We start from the raw sequence: 16,319 nt of genomic DNA, 5'->3' as shown, positions 1-16,319 counted from the left end.
TGGGCCCGTGAGCATTCCTTAGTTCCTCAGTACCGAAGCTTCCTAGTTATGTAATCCTGGGCAGGAACTTACCCTCTCTAACAATTGGTTTCTCCGTTTGTTTAACTAGGCTAATAATTGTTCTTACTTCATTAAGTTGTATGAGTATTAAATAAAATAATCCATGATCCATCGAGCACTAGGCCTGGCATATAATGTTAGCTATTTTTATTAGTAACTACTCTATTAGGGTAGAACGAGAGTAACTAATCATGACTGTGTAACATAAAAATATTGAGAAGTCTGTGCCACAAACGGGTAATATCAGTGAGAAAAGTGGGCCAAAGATTTGGAAGCAACTGGCAAAAACCAGAAGAGACCACAAAAAATTGGAAAAGTATTCAGAAACATAAATAAAAAGGAAGAAAGCTGTATACAAAATGGGTACATTAAATTCAGAAATAAAGAAACCACAGAAACAAACCAGTTGGTTACAAATGTTATGAACAAGCCGTCTCAATGACAACGTCACACGTGAGACAGACATTTGCGCTCAGTTTCAGTAGACTGTGATAGAAGTTTCCCGGCTTCATAGAGAAGTGAAAGGCTCAATTATCATGTAAGCATGGATTTTTTTAATTGACATTTAAGTGACACACAACACTACATTAATTTCAGTGCACAACATTGTGATTCCACAAGTCTATACCTCATTAGTACTATGCTCATGATTTTAAAGGAGCCTTGACATAACTACATATGAATCTACACTAATTGAAATTCTCAGAAGATCGGTTTCAAACCGTCATCTGAAACCATTGCTTTTAAAGTATAAAGTTGATGTTAATGTGCAGTGTGTGTAAAAGACGGATAGGACTGAGTATTAAACATATTCTCGTAGAGGCTGTAATAAGGCAAAACAAACCCAATGAGAAACCTACGTGATTTCGGCACATTGTTCCCAAACAGACATAACCTTTCTTCTACAACACTTTCTTCATTTTAAGTTTAGCTCTTTAACATTGGTACTCACATTTGCTGTTGGAGGCTGTCATACTGCCTACAGGAATTTCAGCTGCCTGTGAATCTTCTGGGCCTTTCTATTTTAAATGAAAAAATAAGTGATGAAAGATTAGCCATGGCCACCATTTCATTGTAAAATTGAAATATCTGGACAGTTATGCTGGTTTTTAAACATTTTAATACTCCAGAGTAGAGCAGAACTTTTAAATTTCACAGGCAAGCATAGAACATAAAGCAGGAGGTCTGTGAACAAACTTCTGGCACTGTGTGCCTTGGGGCGAAGATAGCACTTTATGTAGATCAGAATCTTCCATACAGAGCTAGAGGCTGCTGGGACAGTCTGCAATCCAGGCTCTTAAATTATGTAAACCTTTATGAAATCCAAAAGCCGTAGAAACAGTTCTTGATTCTTGACCTAATTTGACAATTGTCCTGTGTGGTGGACTGTGGATGTAGGATTCATTTCCTGATGTCTAAGTACATCGTGTATTGTGGATAGAGAACAAAGCCATGCAGACCCAATGCCTCACATTACTTGTGATGGAATATTCTGTTTTGGGGGCTTTGCCAGCAAGTAAAAGAATCAGAAAGCAAGTCAACAGGGGTGCCTGGGTGGCTCAGTCGGTTAAGTGTCCGACTTCAGCTCAGGTCATTATCTCATGGTCCATGGGGTCAAGCCCTGCAGCAGGCTCTGTGCTCGAACCCGGGAGCCTGCTTCAGGTTCTGTGTCTCCCTCTCTCTGTCCTCCCCCCACTTGCCCTCTGTTTCTCCCTCTCTTAAAAATAAATAAACATTAAAAAAAGAAAGCAAATCAACAGACTTAACAAAAGATAAATACAACAAATTAAACTGTTTCTATCCTTTCATATGACAGGTCAGATTCTGAAATTGACTTCTGTGAGTTAATATGATGTGATTTCATTTCAGAGACTGACTCATGGATCAATTTCAGGAAACGTCATCTCCCGTCCCTGTGCCTCAGATTCTCATTCTGTTATGTGAAAGGAAGACTTTTCACAGGTAGTCCTTGCTTTTCTTAAGTTCACGTTACGCCATGTCGCTTTTAGCAAAAACCTACATTAGTACCTGTCTTCACTAACTGAAAGAAATCCAAAGAGGATTTTCGCTTTTTATGAAAAAAAGCCAAAAGCACAAAATAGCACTCAGCATTCATTTTGCAGCAAGCCTAAAGTGGTGCCATGTGCCCCAACACTGAGTGGCTCCCATAAGCTCATTCCCAGCATCTCAGCATCAAGCCATCAGAGCTTGGCTCTGTATCTGGGAGCATCTAGGGTTTTTTTGTTTTGTTTTGTTTTGTTTTTTTGTTTTTAAAGCAGGGTCCACACCCAGTGTGGAGCACAACACAGGGTTTGAACTCACAACCCTGAGATCAAGACCTGAGCTGAGATCAAGAGTGGGATACTTAACCAGTGGAACCACCCAGGTGCCCCTGTGCTTTATTTTGATTTATTTCGTGCACCTCTTAGCAAAGTGTGCCCGCAAGGTATCAAAATATCCAAAGAGAGGTTATTTTGGGGGACTGGGAACCTGATTGTAGAAAGCCCCACGCTGATTGTAGAAATTACTTAAATAAATAAATAGACTTAAAAAAACTAAAAGCATATTCACATCATTCTATCACCCAAAGTTGTGAAAATTTTGAGCCATATTTCATGTGAAGCCTAAGCACCTTTTTTAAAAATGTAAAACAGAGAAAGTAAATGTATATCTCACATAGTGGAACAGTAGCCACTACTCAAAAGATATGATGGGCAATTTTTGGCTAAGGGGCTGAGAAGTAAGGTAGGACCTGAAGGATATAGGATAAAAGTGAACAAGAAAACAACGTGATTTTTTTTTTACACTATATCAAAGGCCTGGTTACCATAGAAAGGTTCTATACATCTAGTAAAAGGCAGGAGTGCAAAAATTTATGCTAAGGTTTTCCCTCCAAAACCATACACTGTGTAAAGGGATTTAGAGGCAAGCATCCAAGACTCCTTGACGGGTAGGAATTATGAGTTTCCCTCCTTCCTGAAAAACCAGGAACTTGAACCAAACAATCCTAAAAGTTCATATTATTTCTATCACTTAAAGTTGATCTTGCAGCTAAAACAACCAGAGGAATAGTGAGCATAGTATTAGTGAGCCGGCATATTCAAATAGTTCAAAACTCACAAGGTTAGTTAGCATCGGACATTTACTTATATGGGTCTTGGGATTCCGAACCCTTCATTGAAACGGAATAAAATCGGCATTAAACTGATTTTAAAACTAACCTCAGCCTGAAATTATCTTCTTCCAAGCCATATGTGAAGCATCTAAGCCATAAACATAATAAAGGCTTTGAAAGTCACTTTTTTTAAAAATTTTTTTTTAATGTTTATTTATTTTTGAGACAGAGAGAGAGCATGAATGGGGAGGGGCAGAGAGAGAGGGAGACACAGAATCGGAAGCAGGCTCCAGGCTCTGAGCCGTCAGCCCAGAGCCTGACGCGGGGCTCGAACTCACAAACTGTGAGATCGTGACCTGAGCTGAAGTCGGACGCTTAACCGACTGAGCCACCCAGGTGCCCCAAAAGTCACTTTTTTAAAGGGATGGTTTTGTTCCTAATTGAGTTAGCTCTAGATCTGTGATCTACCAGCAGACTTCTATTTGCTGTGGCAATGTCCCAGGCACAGCTTACTTATTTCCACTCGGTCAGGAATCTATCCTTGAACTGTAAACCCTTCCCCCAATGGCCATGGTTAGAGGAGACAAGTGTTCTGTTACATGTCACTTTCAGATTCTTCCTGTCCCTTTATTTGCTACGTTAAGAATTAGAGTAGGAGCATTGTTTTCAACCTGATGGGAGGCTGTGTTTTGCAAATTTGTGTGGAATATTTGTCCTGGAAAACTCAGTGTAACAGAAGCCACTTATGAGACATCTTATGGGGCAGAATCAATTATCTTCTGCAGTACAAAATGATCACCCCACTCCTAGAGTAGCAGGATTCTCGAACAGAGTCATGACACTGAGGTTTTTCTTTCTAGGAAGCAACTTTATTCCTGCTGGCACTGCTCAGTTGGGTTCATACCTGAAGAACTGAGCCCTGAACGTCATGTGGCATAGCTTTTTATATATTTCCTATTTATTTGTCTCCCATGTATGGTAACACACAGAAACATGTGGTCTGATTAAGTGGTCTCATGTTACAAGGTCATGAGGGATGTTGTCATGTCTGCTCATAGCCGGTTACCTTGAGGTTTCTTTCTTTCTTTCTTTTTTTCTTTTCTTTCCTTAGGGAGGGGACCCTACCACACTAGCTGCACTAATTCCTTGCCCACAATTTATTTGGCCCCATCTGGTCATGGCTAAGTATTCCTCAGAATGGAAAACCTGGAGGTCAACGGGTTTATGAAACCCTGTAAACAAAATGATCGAGATGTATTTTATGCAATCTAATCATATATGCTTCAACGTGGTGCAGATACCAAGGATTTGAATCCGTGGGGCAAAAAGCTTTTTATTCTTTAAAACAGCTTTCAGGTGCTTGGCAAAGCTTCCCAAACTACTTATCATGGTTCAAAACAGGCAAATCACAAATAGATATTCATCTATCCTACTGATTTTCATCTGTTCATTAAGGAACAAAGGAAGGAAGGTAATCAGATCAGTAGAATACCTCAGATCGGTAACCTACCAAGGGGATAGTGGAAGCAGATTTGCCTCTGCCTGACTGGTCACATAATTCGGAGTTGAGTGCAAGATGGTGGGAATGTTCCACATGCCCATTAACCAATGACATGCCCTGCTGGATGAGGATGGTTTAAAATCAGTGCTGAAGCCAGAAGAACACAGGTGCAGCCTTTGTGAATTCCATGGTTCTATTTGACATTTTGCTTATTGGCCAAAGTGGCGGGCTCATTGTGGCAAATACTAAAATGTCTCACCTTGGAGAAGCACAGGCCTGTTCTGAAACATTGTGCATATTCTGAATGCCCTAAGAATGAAACTTTAAATACGTCTAGTTGTGATTTTAAGAGACTTGAATAGTGGTTGTTTTGATATTGTCTTTTGTATTTACTGAAAAAGTATATTTACCAAGAAATTAAATTTGGAATTCTTTCTGCTGGAGATACCAAAAGGATGATAACTGAAACTATATCACACCCTATAACAATGAAATTAATATCTTCAGAAACGTATTCATCAATTAAAGCACTTATACCTTCTAAAATATTCACATTCCCTTTATTTTACTCAATATAAGGAGTCTTGAAATATGTTCTCAAACCTTATTGTAAGTTCTCTGACAAGTCCAAGGACAGTCTGAATAAACTTTACATTTTTGGATGCCCAGAATTTATTTCACTCACTTCCACCCTGGCTAAACTTCTAATTGTCACATACAAGTTGACAGGTTGGCTTTGTAATTTAGTTTTCCCAGGCTAAGAACGCCAATCTATTGTGTACAAAGGGGATCTGATATTTACTTTTGTGCTTCTTGAGATGAGAACCCCTCTTGAGGAGGTTAAGTTGTTGAACGTGCAGGGTGGGGACTGTGGTCAAAGATGGTCTGACCATCAATCACTATAGCCTCCTAGCGTGAGCTCCAGGACAAAGAAAAACTTTGCTTCATTAAAAAAGAACATTTCTACAGCGTTTTATTTACTGTGAAAAGTTTCCAATGCACCGAAAAGCTGAAAGAAGTGTAAGGTGATCACTCAGATACTCATTCCCAAGATCCACCATTACCATTTACTAAAGCCATTTTACCACCTGTCTATCCATCTATCATCCCTCTGTCCATCCATAAAACCATCTTCATTTTTGACACACAGACTTTGAGCCTCAAATAAATTTAGGAATCATAATAAACAAGTGCTGATATTTTACATGACTGCTAATGTTTTCCCTGAGCACAGACATTATGAATTACATGCACAAGGAGAAAGCCAGAAGATACATAGAAAAACCATAGCAGACCGCAGAGCCCCAGGACTTTGTAAGGAAAATTTACTTTATTTTAGTCTCCCACAGTTGTTTGTAAGCATTTACCTTTTTAACCATCCCACCAGACAGTTAATCTATTGTCTTCTAGGATAACGTGTAAGAGCAACGCAAATCCATGAAAAAAAAACCATACTGCATTTTACATTTCATCACAGACACAGAAATTGATCAAACAAATACAGGTACAATGCAAGCAATTATTCAAGCCACAAAAAAAAAAAAAAAAAAAAAGATCTGCCACAAACCCCATTTCTGAGCGCCTTGTTCTTATAATGTTCAGTGGTTTTAAGATAGAAAATGATGGGTAATTTTGTGAATTTGCAAAGTTTTTGTCTCCATGTTTATTTGTTTCGGGTTATGAAAGACATCCAAAACACTCATTAGTACGTAGGCCTTTCAGCCCCTTCATTCCCAGACATAAAATGGTCTCCTGTTTCTAAACTAGCCATGAAGGTCAAAGAGCAGGTTTTAACAAGTACCTTAACGGGCCAGCAACAGATGTTTAAAAAATGAAGAAACATACTTAGAGGGAAGCTGCCAGTCAGCGCGACTGGAGATCAGAGCCCCATCCCTCACATAGAGAGCATCACAAAGACGTCAGTCACTTTTGAACAAGTACTTTTGAAATAAGGGAGGAATATTATGAAGCCCTAAAGCAAAAGATAAAGAAAATTTTAAATATACCTTGGTATTTGGTGATACAAGAAGAATAAAACATTTTTCGATCAAGAAAAATCCATGGATGCCTCCAATTAGTCCTAACAGTTTCCAAATATGACCTTTGCTCTCATGGACATGTCCAAACTCTGAGCCTTCCTGCTCGTGTAAACCAAGAACCTTTAAAAAAAACAAAAGCAAACACAAAAAGGAGACACAAAGAAATGACTTACGATGGCTTAATTAACAGGCCCGGTATTAAATATATTCACCTTTCATTCTGGGGAACCCCATGACAACCGCTGGAATCATTGAAAGCCACGTTTGCTTTCAGTTGTATGAATACTTCCACTAGATGATTTAATCAGGGTCAAATAAAATGTGCACAAGAGAAAAGAAAGGAGAACTTTAAACCTAAATTTTGAGATATTCTCAGTCCCTGTCTTTTCCTAGGAGTTCAATCCATACCTGTTTGCCCAGCAAGCCTTTAATAACAGATAAATATATTTTATATCCAGAAGAAATATAAAGATACATTTCATCCAGGGTTTACTCTCTCCACACCCCATTGCAATTAAAGAAAACTTTTAGGGGCGCCTGGGTGGCTCAGTCGGTTAAGCGACCGACTTCGGCTCAGGTCATGATCTCACGGGTTCGTGAGTTCGAGCCCCGTGTCGGGCTCTGTGCTGACAGCTCAGGGCCTGGAGCCTGCTTCAGATTCTGTGTCTCGCTCTGTCTCTCCCCCTCCCTTGTTCACGCTCTGCCTCTGTCTCAAAAATAAGTAAAAAATTTAAAAAAAATTTTTTTAAAGAAAACTTTTATTAAATGTTCTGATAAGTAAGAAATCCGCCTGAACGGTATCTTCCACTGAGTGTATACCCAGCAGTACTGTCCGCTTGGAGAAACAAAAGGATACATGAAATGCATTAGGAATTTTCCTCTAGTTGACTCATCCCATTGGTTGACCTCATGATTTCTTGTGAGCTAGTAAATCATTATGTATCATATTCCCTCCCCAGGAGAAGGCAGTTTGGCAAACAGCTCAGTGGTTTCTACATTTAGGATGTTAGTGACCATCAAATTTAAAAAAACAAAAAAGGAAAAAGATTCTATGCATACATATTGTATGTGCATGTGTTCATACGTCCACGCGTAGATTTAAGTGTGTATGCGCATGTGCACATAATGTACTCACATGTGTGAGTAAATGTGTGTATCTAAGTGTAGACGATGAGTTTATGAACCTAACTAAAATCCAATATACAGTAGTCAACTTTTCCTTTTGGTAAAGGCATTAGGAAGGATACCTATCTAATATTCGCAATTACCATTATTTCACAAAACAGGGGACGTGGTAAGGTCACAAAACAAAACAGAAGCAGACCCCACAATCTCAGAATCAAATGTAGACCTTTAAGTTGAATAAATTTTGCTAGTCAAAAAAAAAAAAAGAAAAAAGAAATCCTGACAGTGGTATTTTTCTCATTTCCGTGTGGCCTTCTGAACCCTGGCCATGGATCTCGTTCAGGAACCACTGATTTTTCTAGCTTTCCACCACACTGGTACCGCATTGTTCTTCCTTTCCCCAGTAACGTTTGTCCGCATCTCTTCCCTCAAGTAAAACACTTGCCTTCCAATTTTCGTGAAACCTGGCTAATCTTTTAAGCTCCTCTCCGGAACGTGTCTCTGCAGAACCCGCTGACGGCCCCCCAAACCCCAAGCCCATGCCCTGCTGCTGGGAGATGTGAGCCCCCCCATTGGGGGAGGTGCGGGAAGCCTTAAGACCCTCTAGCTGTTTTGCAGTGAACAGCCCTGAAACCACTAAAGGGACCTAGAAAAAGGCCTCGGCCGCTTCCTCAAGCCAATAAGCCCTGAAATATTTCCAGAAAATTAGATTACGAGGGAAATTAAAACAAATAATGGTTTGTTTCATTTTCCAATGCTCACTTTGTGATTTTTCAAAACATCTAATAATCATTGAGCCTTTAAGCAACAAGAGTGACCCTGTAGGAAATTGCCAGAGGCTTGTGGAAATTTTTAACATCTCCGGCTTTGCAAGAAGAGGGCTCATTTGCCCATCATTGTCCAGTCTCAAGAGATTTCAGAGGGAAGAAATAACCTCATCTGGAGACCCTTCTGTCTGAACTCTTGCATGTCAGGTCCTGGACCTTTCATTTTTGACAAATAAAGAGCCTCAGAAAACTTCAGCAAAGAGCCAGCTTCCTGAGGCTTACATTTTTCTTAAGGAAAATCTAGATGTTATTAGGCCAAAACAAAAATTCATTTCGATGGTTCAGATGAGGAGAGCTTAATGATGGTGTAATGGCAGAGGTGTAGGCAGAAAGGCGGGTACAAGGGGTAATGAGACACCCAGAAGTGAGTAACCCCAGAAAACCATTTCCACTCTTAGGGCAGAAAGGGCAAAGGTTGGAAATAATGTTTCTGCAGCTCAGTGGGAAGAGGAGTCGGGGAGAAGGGCTCCCACAGGAGGAGCTGTAATATTGCAGGAAATCAGCTGCTTCTAGAGCAGGTGCAGAGCCAGGAGAGAGTGAGGAAGAGATATCTCTGCTACTGTCTCCTCCTACCCTGGCTTTTCTGTTGTGCCTTCCATTGGCTCAATCCAGACAACAACGCAGCCTGCAAGGGAGCTGCAGAGGCACAACCGTCTGGGGCGGAAAAACACAGCAGAGAGGGCAGAGACGGGATCTGATGAGAGTTGGGGGCAACTGGAGAAAACTCAACGCAACATCTGGCAACCCATTCATTTTTATTGGCAGATAATTAGTGAAAACTTCCTGAAGTTTTCTTCATAGGAATCTGCATCTGATCACCTTTTGGTTTATTTAAAAAATAAGAATAACCCGTGGTAAACCTAAGGCTTGGCTATCTCTTTTCCTCTGTAAGTGCTTTGGGGAAATAACACTTATTTCCAAAGACAACACTGGCCACTGCATTGATTCATCCAAGTCCCTTTGAAATTTTGCATCAACACCTCCAGTGACTAAATGGAAATGGAAATGAGAAACACACCATTGCAAACAGGAAAAGAGTTACCTGAGGGATGAGGTGGAGCAGAGCATCCCCGGAAAGCGTCCCGACGGCCAGACCCACAAACAGCTGTAAAATAAGCCTGTAGTTCTCCTCACAGTTGTGGAACAGAATCAGCGTTGTCCCAAGCATGGAGCCTAGTGTGAGCAGGGCCACGGCCACTGTGCTGTAGCCATATTCTAAGCCAAATGGAGATTGCAAAGCAGTCAGTGCTCCTCACTTGCTAGGAGTGCCCTGGCCAGTGAAAAATGCCAGAAGAATCCATCTTATGATACAGGTGGTCGGGATACGGAATTGTTTTATGAGCGTTATAGCGTGTAAAAGGTCTTAAATTTTCTTTCTTTCTTTCTTTCTTTCTTTCTTTCTTTCTTTTTTTAATGTTCATTTATTTTGAGAGTGAGCTCTGAGAGAGAGTCGGGCAGGGACAGAGAGATGGGAGAGAGAGAGAATCCCAAGCAGCCTCCTCCACTGTCCGCACAAAGCCCGATGCGGGGCTCAGTGTCACAAATGGTGAAATCACAACATGGGCCCAAATCAAGAGTCGGATGCGTAACCGACTGAGCCATCCAGGCACCCCTAAAAGGTCTTGATTTTTAAGGAAAAGAATGAAAACACTTTCACCGTTAACCTTTTTGCTTTGAAGCTACCCTGACTACGTCCTACTAAAATCACTACAGCAAACAAGGACCTAGCTCATCTCCCACCCCCAAAGAAATTATTAATTTCCCCCACTTTAAACTACAACATATGCTGCCATAGACTGGTGATGATTCCCTTCTAATCCCATCTAAATCTTTTGACACCAAGGAAGCAGAGTGGCAGAGGGAGCACGCAGTTTGGGGCCACCGGAGACCTACGTTTCTGTACAAGGTGAGTACCTTCTTCCAAAAATTTTCAAAATTATCTGTAATGTCGAAAGTGTTTATTACTCTCCGTGCCTAAAATGAGTGATCATATCGGTAAAAACCGATCGATGAATGTGTGATGGTTGATAACATAAATTTGGACAGCCTAGGTTTCAAATTATTGCAATAATCTTCTAGGACCCCTAAGTTGATCCCATGTTGGCAGGTTTCTGAATTTTCAAAAAACGTTCAGGGAGTGCAATTTTTAAGATTATTCAAACAAGAGCAAATATGTGTGAGGGAAGGAGAGACAAAGAAGAAAAGACTAAGAGAAAGGAAAAAAGTGGCTTTCAGTGTTACGCAGAGTTGATCCTTGAAAAATGCAAGAGTTAAGCTACAGAGGGGTGCTTGGGTGGCTCAGTCAGTTAGGTGTCCGACTTCTGCTCAAGTCATGATCTCATGGTCCGTGAGTTTGAGCCCCGCGTTGGGCTCTGTGTTGACGGCTTGGAGCCTGGAGCCTGCTTTGGATTCTGTGTCTCCCTCTGTCTCTGCACCTCCCCTGCTCATGCTCTGTCCCTCTCTGTCTCAAAAATAAGTAAACATTATTAAAAATTTTTTAAAAGCTACAGAAAAGAAAATTTTATTAAGAAAATCATAAAAATAGGGTGCCTGAGTGGCTCAGTTGGTTGAGCTTCCCAACTCTTCATTTGGGCTCAGGTCATGATCCCAGGGTCATGAGATTGAGCCCCCCATGCTGGGCTCCACACTGAGCATGTAGTCTGCTTGAGATTCTTTCTCTCTCTCTTCCTCTGCCCCTCTCCCTGCCTTACTCTCTCTCTCTAAAAGAAAAAAGACAAAGAAAGAAAGAGAGAAAAAGAAAATCATGAGAGAAAATACATTTACAATACTCTATTATACATAAAAAAGCTGCATATAAGTGGACCCCTGCCATTCAAACCCATGATGTTCAAGAGTCAACTGTATAAATAAATGATTTGGGGATAAAGAATTTTTCAGGCCACCATTTTCCTTTGGTTGCAGATACTCAGAGCAAATACTCGTCCTTCTGCTTCTTTAGAAATTACTGGGGCGCCTGGGTGGCGCAGCCGGTTAAGCGTCCGACTTCAGCCAGGTCACGATCTCGCGGTCCGTGAGTTCGAGCCCCGCGTCGGGCTCTGGGCTGATGGCTCGGAGCCTGGAGCCTGTTTCCGATTCTGTGTCTCCCTCTCTCTGCCCCTCCCCCGTTCATGCTCTGTCTCTCTCTGTCCCCAAAATAAATAAACGTTGAAAAAAAAAATTAAAAAAAAAAAAAGAAAAGAAATTACTAACAAGCCATGGCAAACTGGTCTGCAAACAACGAAGGAAGTTAATTACAAAATTAAACTATCCTTACTGACTACAGATAAGTTAAATCAAACAATTCAATTATCACACTACTTGAGGCCTATTGTAGATTTTAAGAAACGATCATCTTAAAATGTGTTATAACAGAAAGCATTCTATTCTTACCATTCTGGTTCTTTTCTGGAAGGTTCGCCCTCTACACTAATTTGTGTCAATGATAAAAGCTGGTAACATGATAATAGACTTGTGATTTTAAGAGCACTTTTATTGATTATATTTTCTAAATTAGACAGGAGTCTAATATTAAAATAGAGCTGGTAGTGTACTCAAAAGAAGCAAAAACTTGCAATTTAAAAATTTTTCCATTCTTATCACTACCCCTTCACTTCTAGGGAACCTCTCCATAAAACAGCTGTTGTTCAAAGGATAGAGAGGACTCTATACTTAACAATGGTTAAATTTCATTTCAATTTCAGTTTGTTACCACAATTAAAAAATTTTAAAAATATGGGTACCTGGATGGCTTATCAGGTAGGCATGATTCTTGATTTTTGACTCAGGTCATGATTTCTGTTTGTGGGGATCCAGCCCTGTGACAGGCTCTGTGCTGACAGCACAGAGCCTGCTTGGGATTCTCTGTCTCCCTGTCTCTCTGCCCCTTCCTCTCTCTCTCTCTCTCTCTCTCTCTCTCTCTCTCTCTCGCCCCCCTCTAGATAAATAAGTAAACTTACAAAAATTAAAAAATAATAAAAATCGTTTGGAATGGTCATATACCTACCTAGAGGTTTCACTTTGTTCTGTCATAATAAAAATACCTATGTTATAAAAAACATCCCTGGAGATATTTAACCAAGGTTCATATCATACTCTTCGACAAACAGACTGTATGGGGGAGTATCATTCTTCTCATCAAATACATAAATTAAAGACAGCTGAAGTTTAACATGAGCACCTGGATGTCTAATAAGTTTCAAAGTTGCCACATTTTTATGAAAGCTACAAAAGGTCAGAAAATGTTGAGAATTCACAAGGATAAATTAGGGCGTGGCATTTCCCAGGCAAAAGACAAAGCTTCCAGTCCTTTGATTCTTCTTCTACTCCTCTCCCCTTTGTCCTGAGGGCAACTACAGCTGGTACTGGAGGGGAATGGACACTTCCTTTTTAAAAAAAAATTTTTTTTTATATTTTATTTATTTTTGATAGAGAGAGAGAGAGAGACAGAGCACAAGTGGGGGAGGGGCAGAAAGAGAAGGAGACACAGAATCCGAAGCAGGCTCCAGGCTCCGAGCTGTCAGCACAGAGCCCGATGCAGGGCTTGAACTCACAAATTGCAAGATCATGACCTGAGCCGAAGTCGGATGCTCAACCGACCGAGCCACCCAGGAGCCCCTGGAATGGACACTTCCTAACTCTAGGGCTTAGAAACATTCAGGTCCTCTGTGAATCAGATTTCACCTGCTCTCATGTGGCAAAGATCGCCTGAGAACCATAAAATCTGACGTTTGTGGCAATAGGACTCTGCTAATTACCCCAGGTCCTCATATAGGTGTCATGACGTCTTGACTGGAGTCAGGCAACTTATAGAGTTTCTATTTAAATGTTTCGCATCATTATAATAGAACTTGACCTAATAATTAAACGCCTAGCCATTCTTAGGCAGCTGCTTTGAACATATCTGAAACCTGATTTATACGTGGTCATAACACTGTTTCCTGGAAACTCAACCCAACCTGGAACTTTGGGGTCAGGTCCCAGCACACCAAACACTACTCTTAGTAACGTCTCCTATGCCTCCTTCCTACATTTTCTGATATTTAAGCCTTTCCCTTAAGTCACATAATGCAACACTTTAAATCGAGCACAGTAATGTTTGCCTAGGTTCCATAGTGAGTGTGATTTCTCTGAATTTTTCTCAGGAAGACTAGTTCCTAGAAGGATCTATGTGTTCATGAGAAAGAAAAACAATTCGCAGATCTGCAGTTCAGAAAGCTATTTTGTAGCGGCCTGTATGAAGCAGACACCATGGGAGGTGGTGGGAATGTAAATGTAAACTTGCTCCTGGTGCCCGTGCTTCTGTCCCTCTTACCCATTTCAGAACCATCACTGCTCACCAGGTGCTGAATTATGTAGTTGCTCACTTTTAATGAGAGCTCAGTTTTAATGAAATTCTGTTCCTTTCAGCGAATGTGGTAGATATTTAGGTCTGGCAAGGTTTCTGTTCACATGAACTCTTCAAATGAGCCACTGAATGCGGCACAATTCCTTGTGAGTTAGGAGTGAGCAGCTGGATAATTCATCCCGGATGGGCATCACGAGGCTATCGCAAAGAGAAAGCAAAATGCTCTGAAAAAAGCATACACAAGGCCCTGGGATCACTGGTAATATTTGGAACGGTGCCTGCGTTCACGGTCACATTTTTGCTGTCCATCACGAATGTTCTCAGGCCACTATTTCCTTTTCTTTTAAATACACAGTGCTTTAAATTCCACAACACAGTTTCGTACCCGTTATCCCATTTGAAACTTACAGCTACCCCAAGAAGGCATAGAGCTCACCTACTGCAGTAGTGCTACAGTGAATAGCACTGGGCAGGAAAAAAAAGACAGGCTCAGGGAAATAAAGAGATGGCTTAAGATCACAAGAGTGGGCTGGGGATAGAGGGCATGGCTCAACTTTGCATTTCTGACCCCATCAGTAAGGTTCTTGCTCTCATATCAGGCCCCTTCTCAACTATGAACTAAGTTGGTCTATGACTCGGTCATATACATGGGACAAAAATCAATTTATGTAACGTACATACAAACTATAAAATATTCAGTGAAGGGTACTGTAGCATAGTGGCTGACAACAATGACTCTGGGGCCAGCTTGCCCGGGTTTGAATCCCAACTCCATCACTTACCTGCTGTGCGCCCTTGGGAAGGTCACTTAACCTCTATGTGCCTGTTTCTCTATCTGTAAAAGGGGGACATTGATAGTACCTAGCTCATAGCGTGCTTGTGAGGATTAAATGAGGTGAGACACGTAAAATGCTTTGAACAGCGTGTGGTATGTAGTAAGTATCCATCCATTCACTGGTATTAGTATGTACATTATGTGCACCAACTTTCTGTTCACTGTTACTATTACGTACATTATGTGCACCAACTTTCCATCAACTGTTATTATTATGTACGTTATAGGCACCAACTTTCCCAGGGAAGAACCACAACTTACTCTCCAGAGTGGTTGGTGGGAGCTTTGCGTGTTGGTTCTCGGGCAGCTGGCAAGAACAGCTGAGCAATTGCTGGATGATTCCCGGACTCATTTGTTGAAAGTCTTCCTTCGAAATGGGTGAAAGGCTATTCTGTAGAAATATCTCCACCAGCTGCCCGGCAGAGAAGCAAGTCTGTTTGGGGGAAAACGTCATTGTTACTAATCTCAGCAAACAAACTTACCACCATCAGTTGCCATTCCCAAGGAGTCAGAACTAAACAGAATGGCTAAAAAGGACACATGAAGCCATGACTTCATTTTTCTTCCCTGCAATCTTTGTGCATATATAATTTCCAAGGATTATTTTTCACCTCTGATCAAAGCCAGCTGTATCTCACTTTTATTTTGAGTATTATCTAGTAAGAGTTTTGCACACTTTTTTCCTTCCTGAAAACATGCAACCGTGTTTTACAATGTGTGGCATGGTATGCTAGCCAGCAGGCTAAGGAAGCCTCGATGCTTTTGTTGTTTTTTAGTGGGGATGGCTTTGTAGCAACAAAACCAAGACTTCAGATGATAAACAGGTGCTCTGCGGTTATAAGATCATTGTCTTTAATATTCTCTGATTTAGTAAGCCTGTGTAGGCAACATGTATTTTCAAAAGCAATCAAAGTAAATATTTTAAAAAGTGAATGCTGTGTCAACCAGCTCGTGTGTAAACACTAAATGATATGGCTACCTTTGTAAGGGACGTCCCTTCTCCACAAAAACAACCGAAATCATTACGATTGCCTACTGCTGCTCCTCTATCTTTAAAGCCTTTCTACGTTGTATAGGCATATTTATAAGAGATCAGGATCACAGATAAAGAACAAATGCAAGATGTCTCTAAAAGCTGCCACAAGGAATTGGTGCATCTCAGAAGTGTTAAGGGCTGATTTTGTGTGTCAGAAGTTACACTTAAAGGTTTCAAGGTGTATAGTTCCACCAGCACAAATGGATGACCCTCGTGCAGAATCTTTGGGGTCTGAAGTCAGACCCTCATGCAATATCTTCATGAGCTCCGGTCACAATCAACAAGGTATTTTAAGAAACTCATCGACTTGTGAGGCTTTCCTGATTTGCCACGCTTTAGAACGTAGGGATTTTTAAGAAGGCACATTGCTAATCAGGAAATAATGATGACATATTTGCTGGGTTTTCCCACATACAATTTATGGGGGGAGAAGATCC

General features: G+C 40.9%; 1 protein-coding gene across 3 annotated transcripts in view; it reads right to left on the bottom strand.

Annotated features, from left to right (window-relative positions):
• SLC39A12 (solute carrier family 39 member 12) overlaps window positions 1-16,319 on the bottom strand; it is an 84,335-nt gene that overhangs the window by 39,315 nt on the left and 28,701 nt on the right. Inside the window, exons 5-9 of one of the 3 annotated variants that reach the window (XM_047867682.1) lie at window positions 15,108-15,279; window positions 9,710-9,882; window positions 6,683-6,835; window positions 4,686-4,796; window positions 1,013-1,079 (exon numbers count right to left, since the gene is read on the bottom strand). In XM_047867682.1, the coding sequence (XP_047723638.1) occupies window positions 1,013-1,079; window positions 4,686-4,796; window positions 6,683-6,835; window positions 9,710-9,882; window positions 15,108-15,279 (676 nt within the window). The remainder of the gene's footprint in view (window positions 1-1,012; window positions 1,080-4,685; window positions 4,797-6,682; window positions 6,836-9,709; window positions 9,883-15,107; window positions 15,280-16,319) is intronic. The other 2 variants (XM_047867683.1, XM_047867684.1) reach the window with 2 other exon arrangements.

The sequence above is a fragment of the Prionailurus viverrinus genome, chromosome B4, assembly GCF_022837055.1.
Source record: "Prionailurus viverrinus isolate Anna chromosome B4, UM_Priviv_1.0, whole genome shotgun sequence".
In the NCBI taxonomy this organism is placed as follows: domain Eukaryota; kingdom Metazoa; phylum Chordata; class Mammalia; order Carnivora; family Felidae; genus Prionailurus; species Prionailurus viverrinus.
The sequence above is the reverse complement of the archived record's forward strand: the minus strand, read 5'-3'. Positions and strand labels throughout refer to the sequence as shown.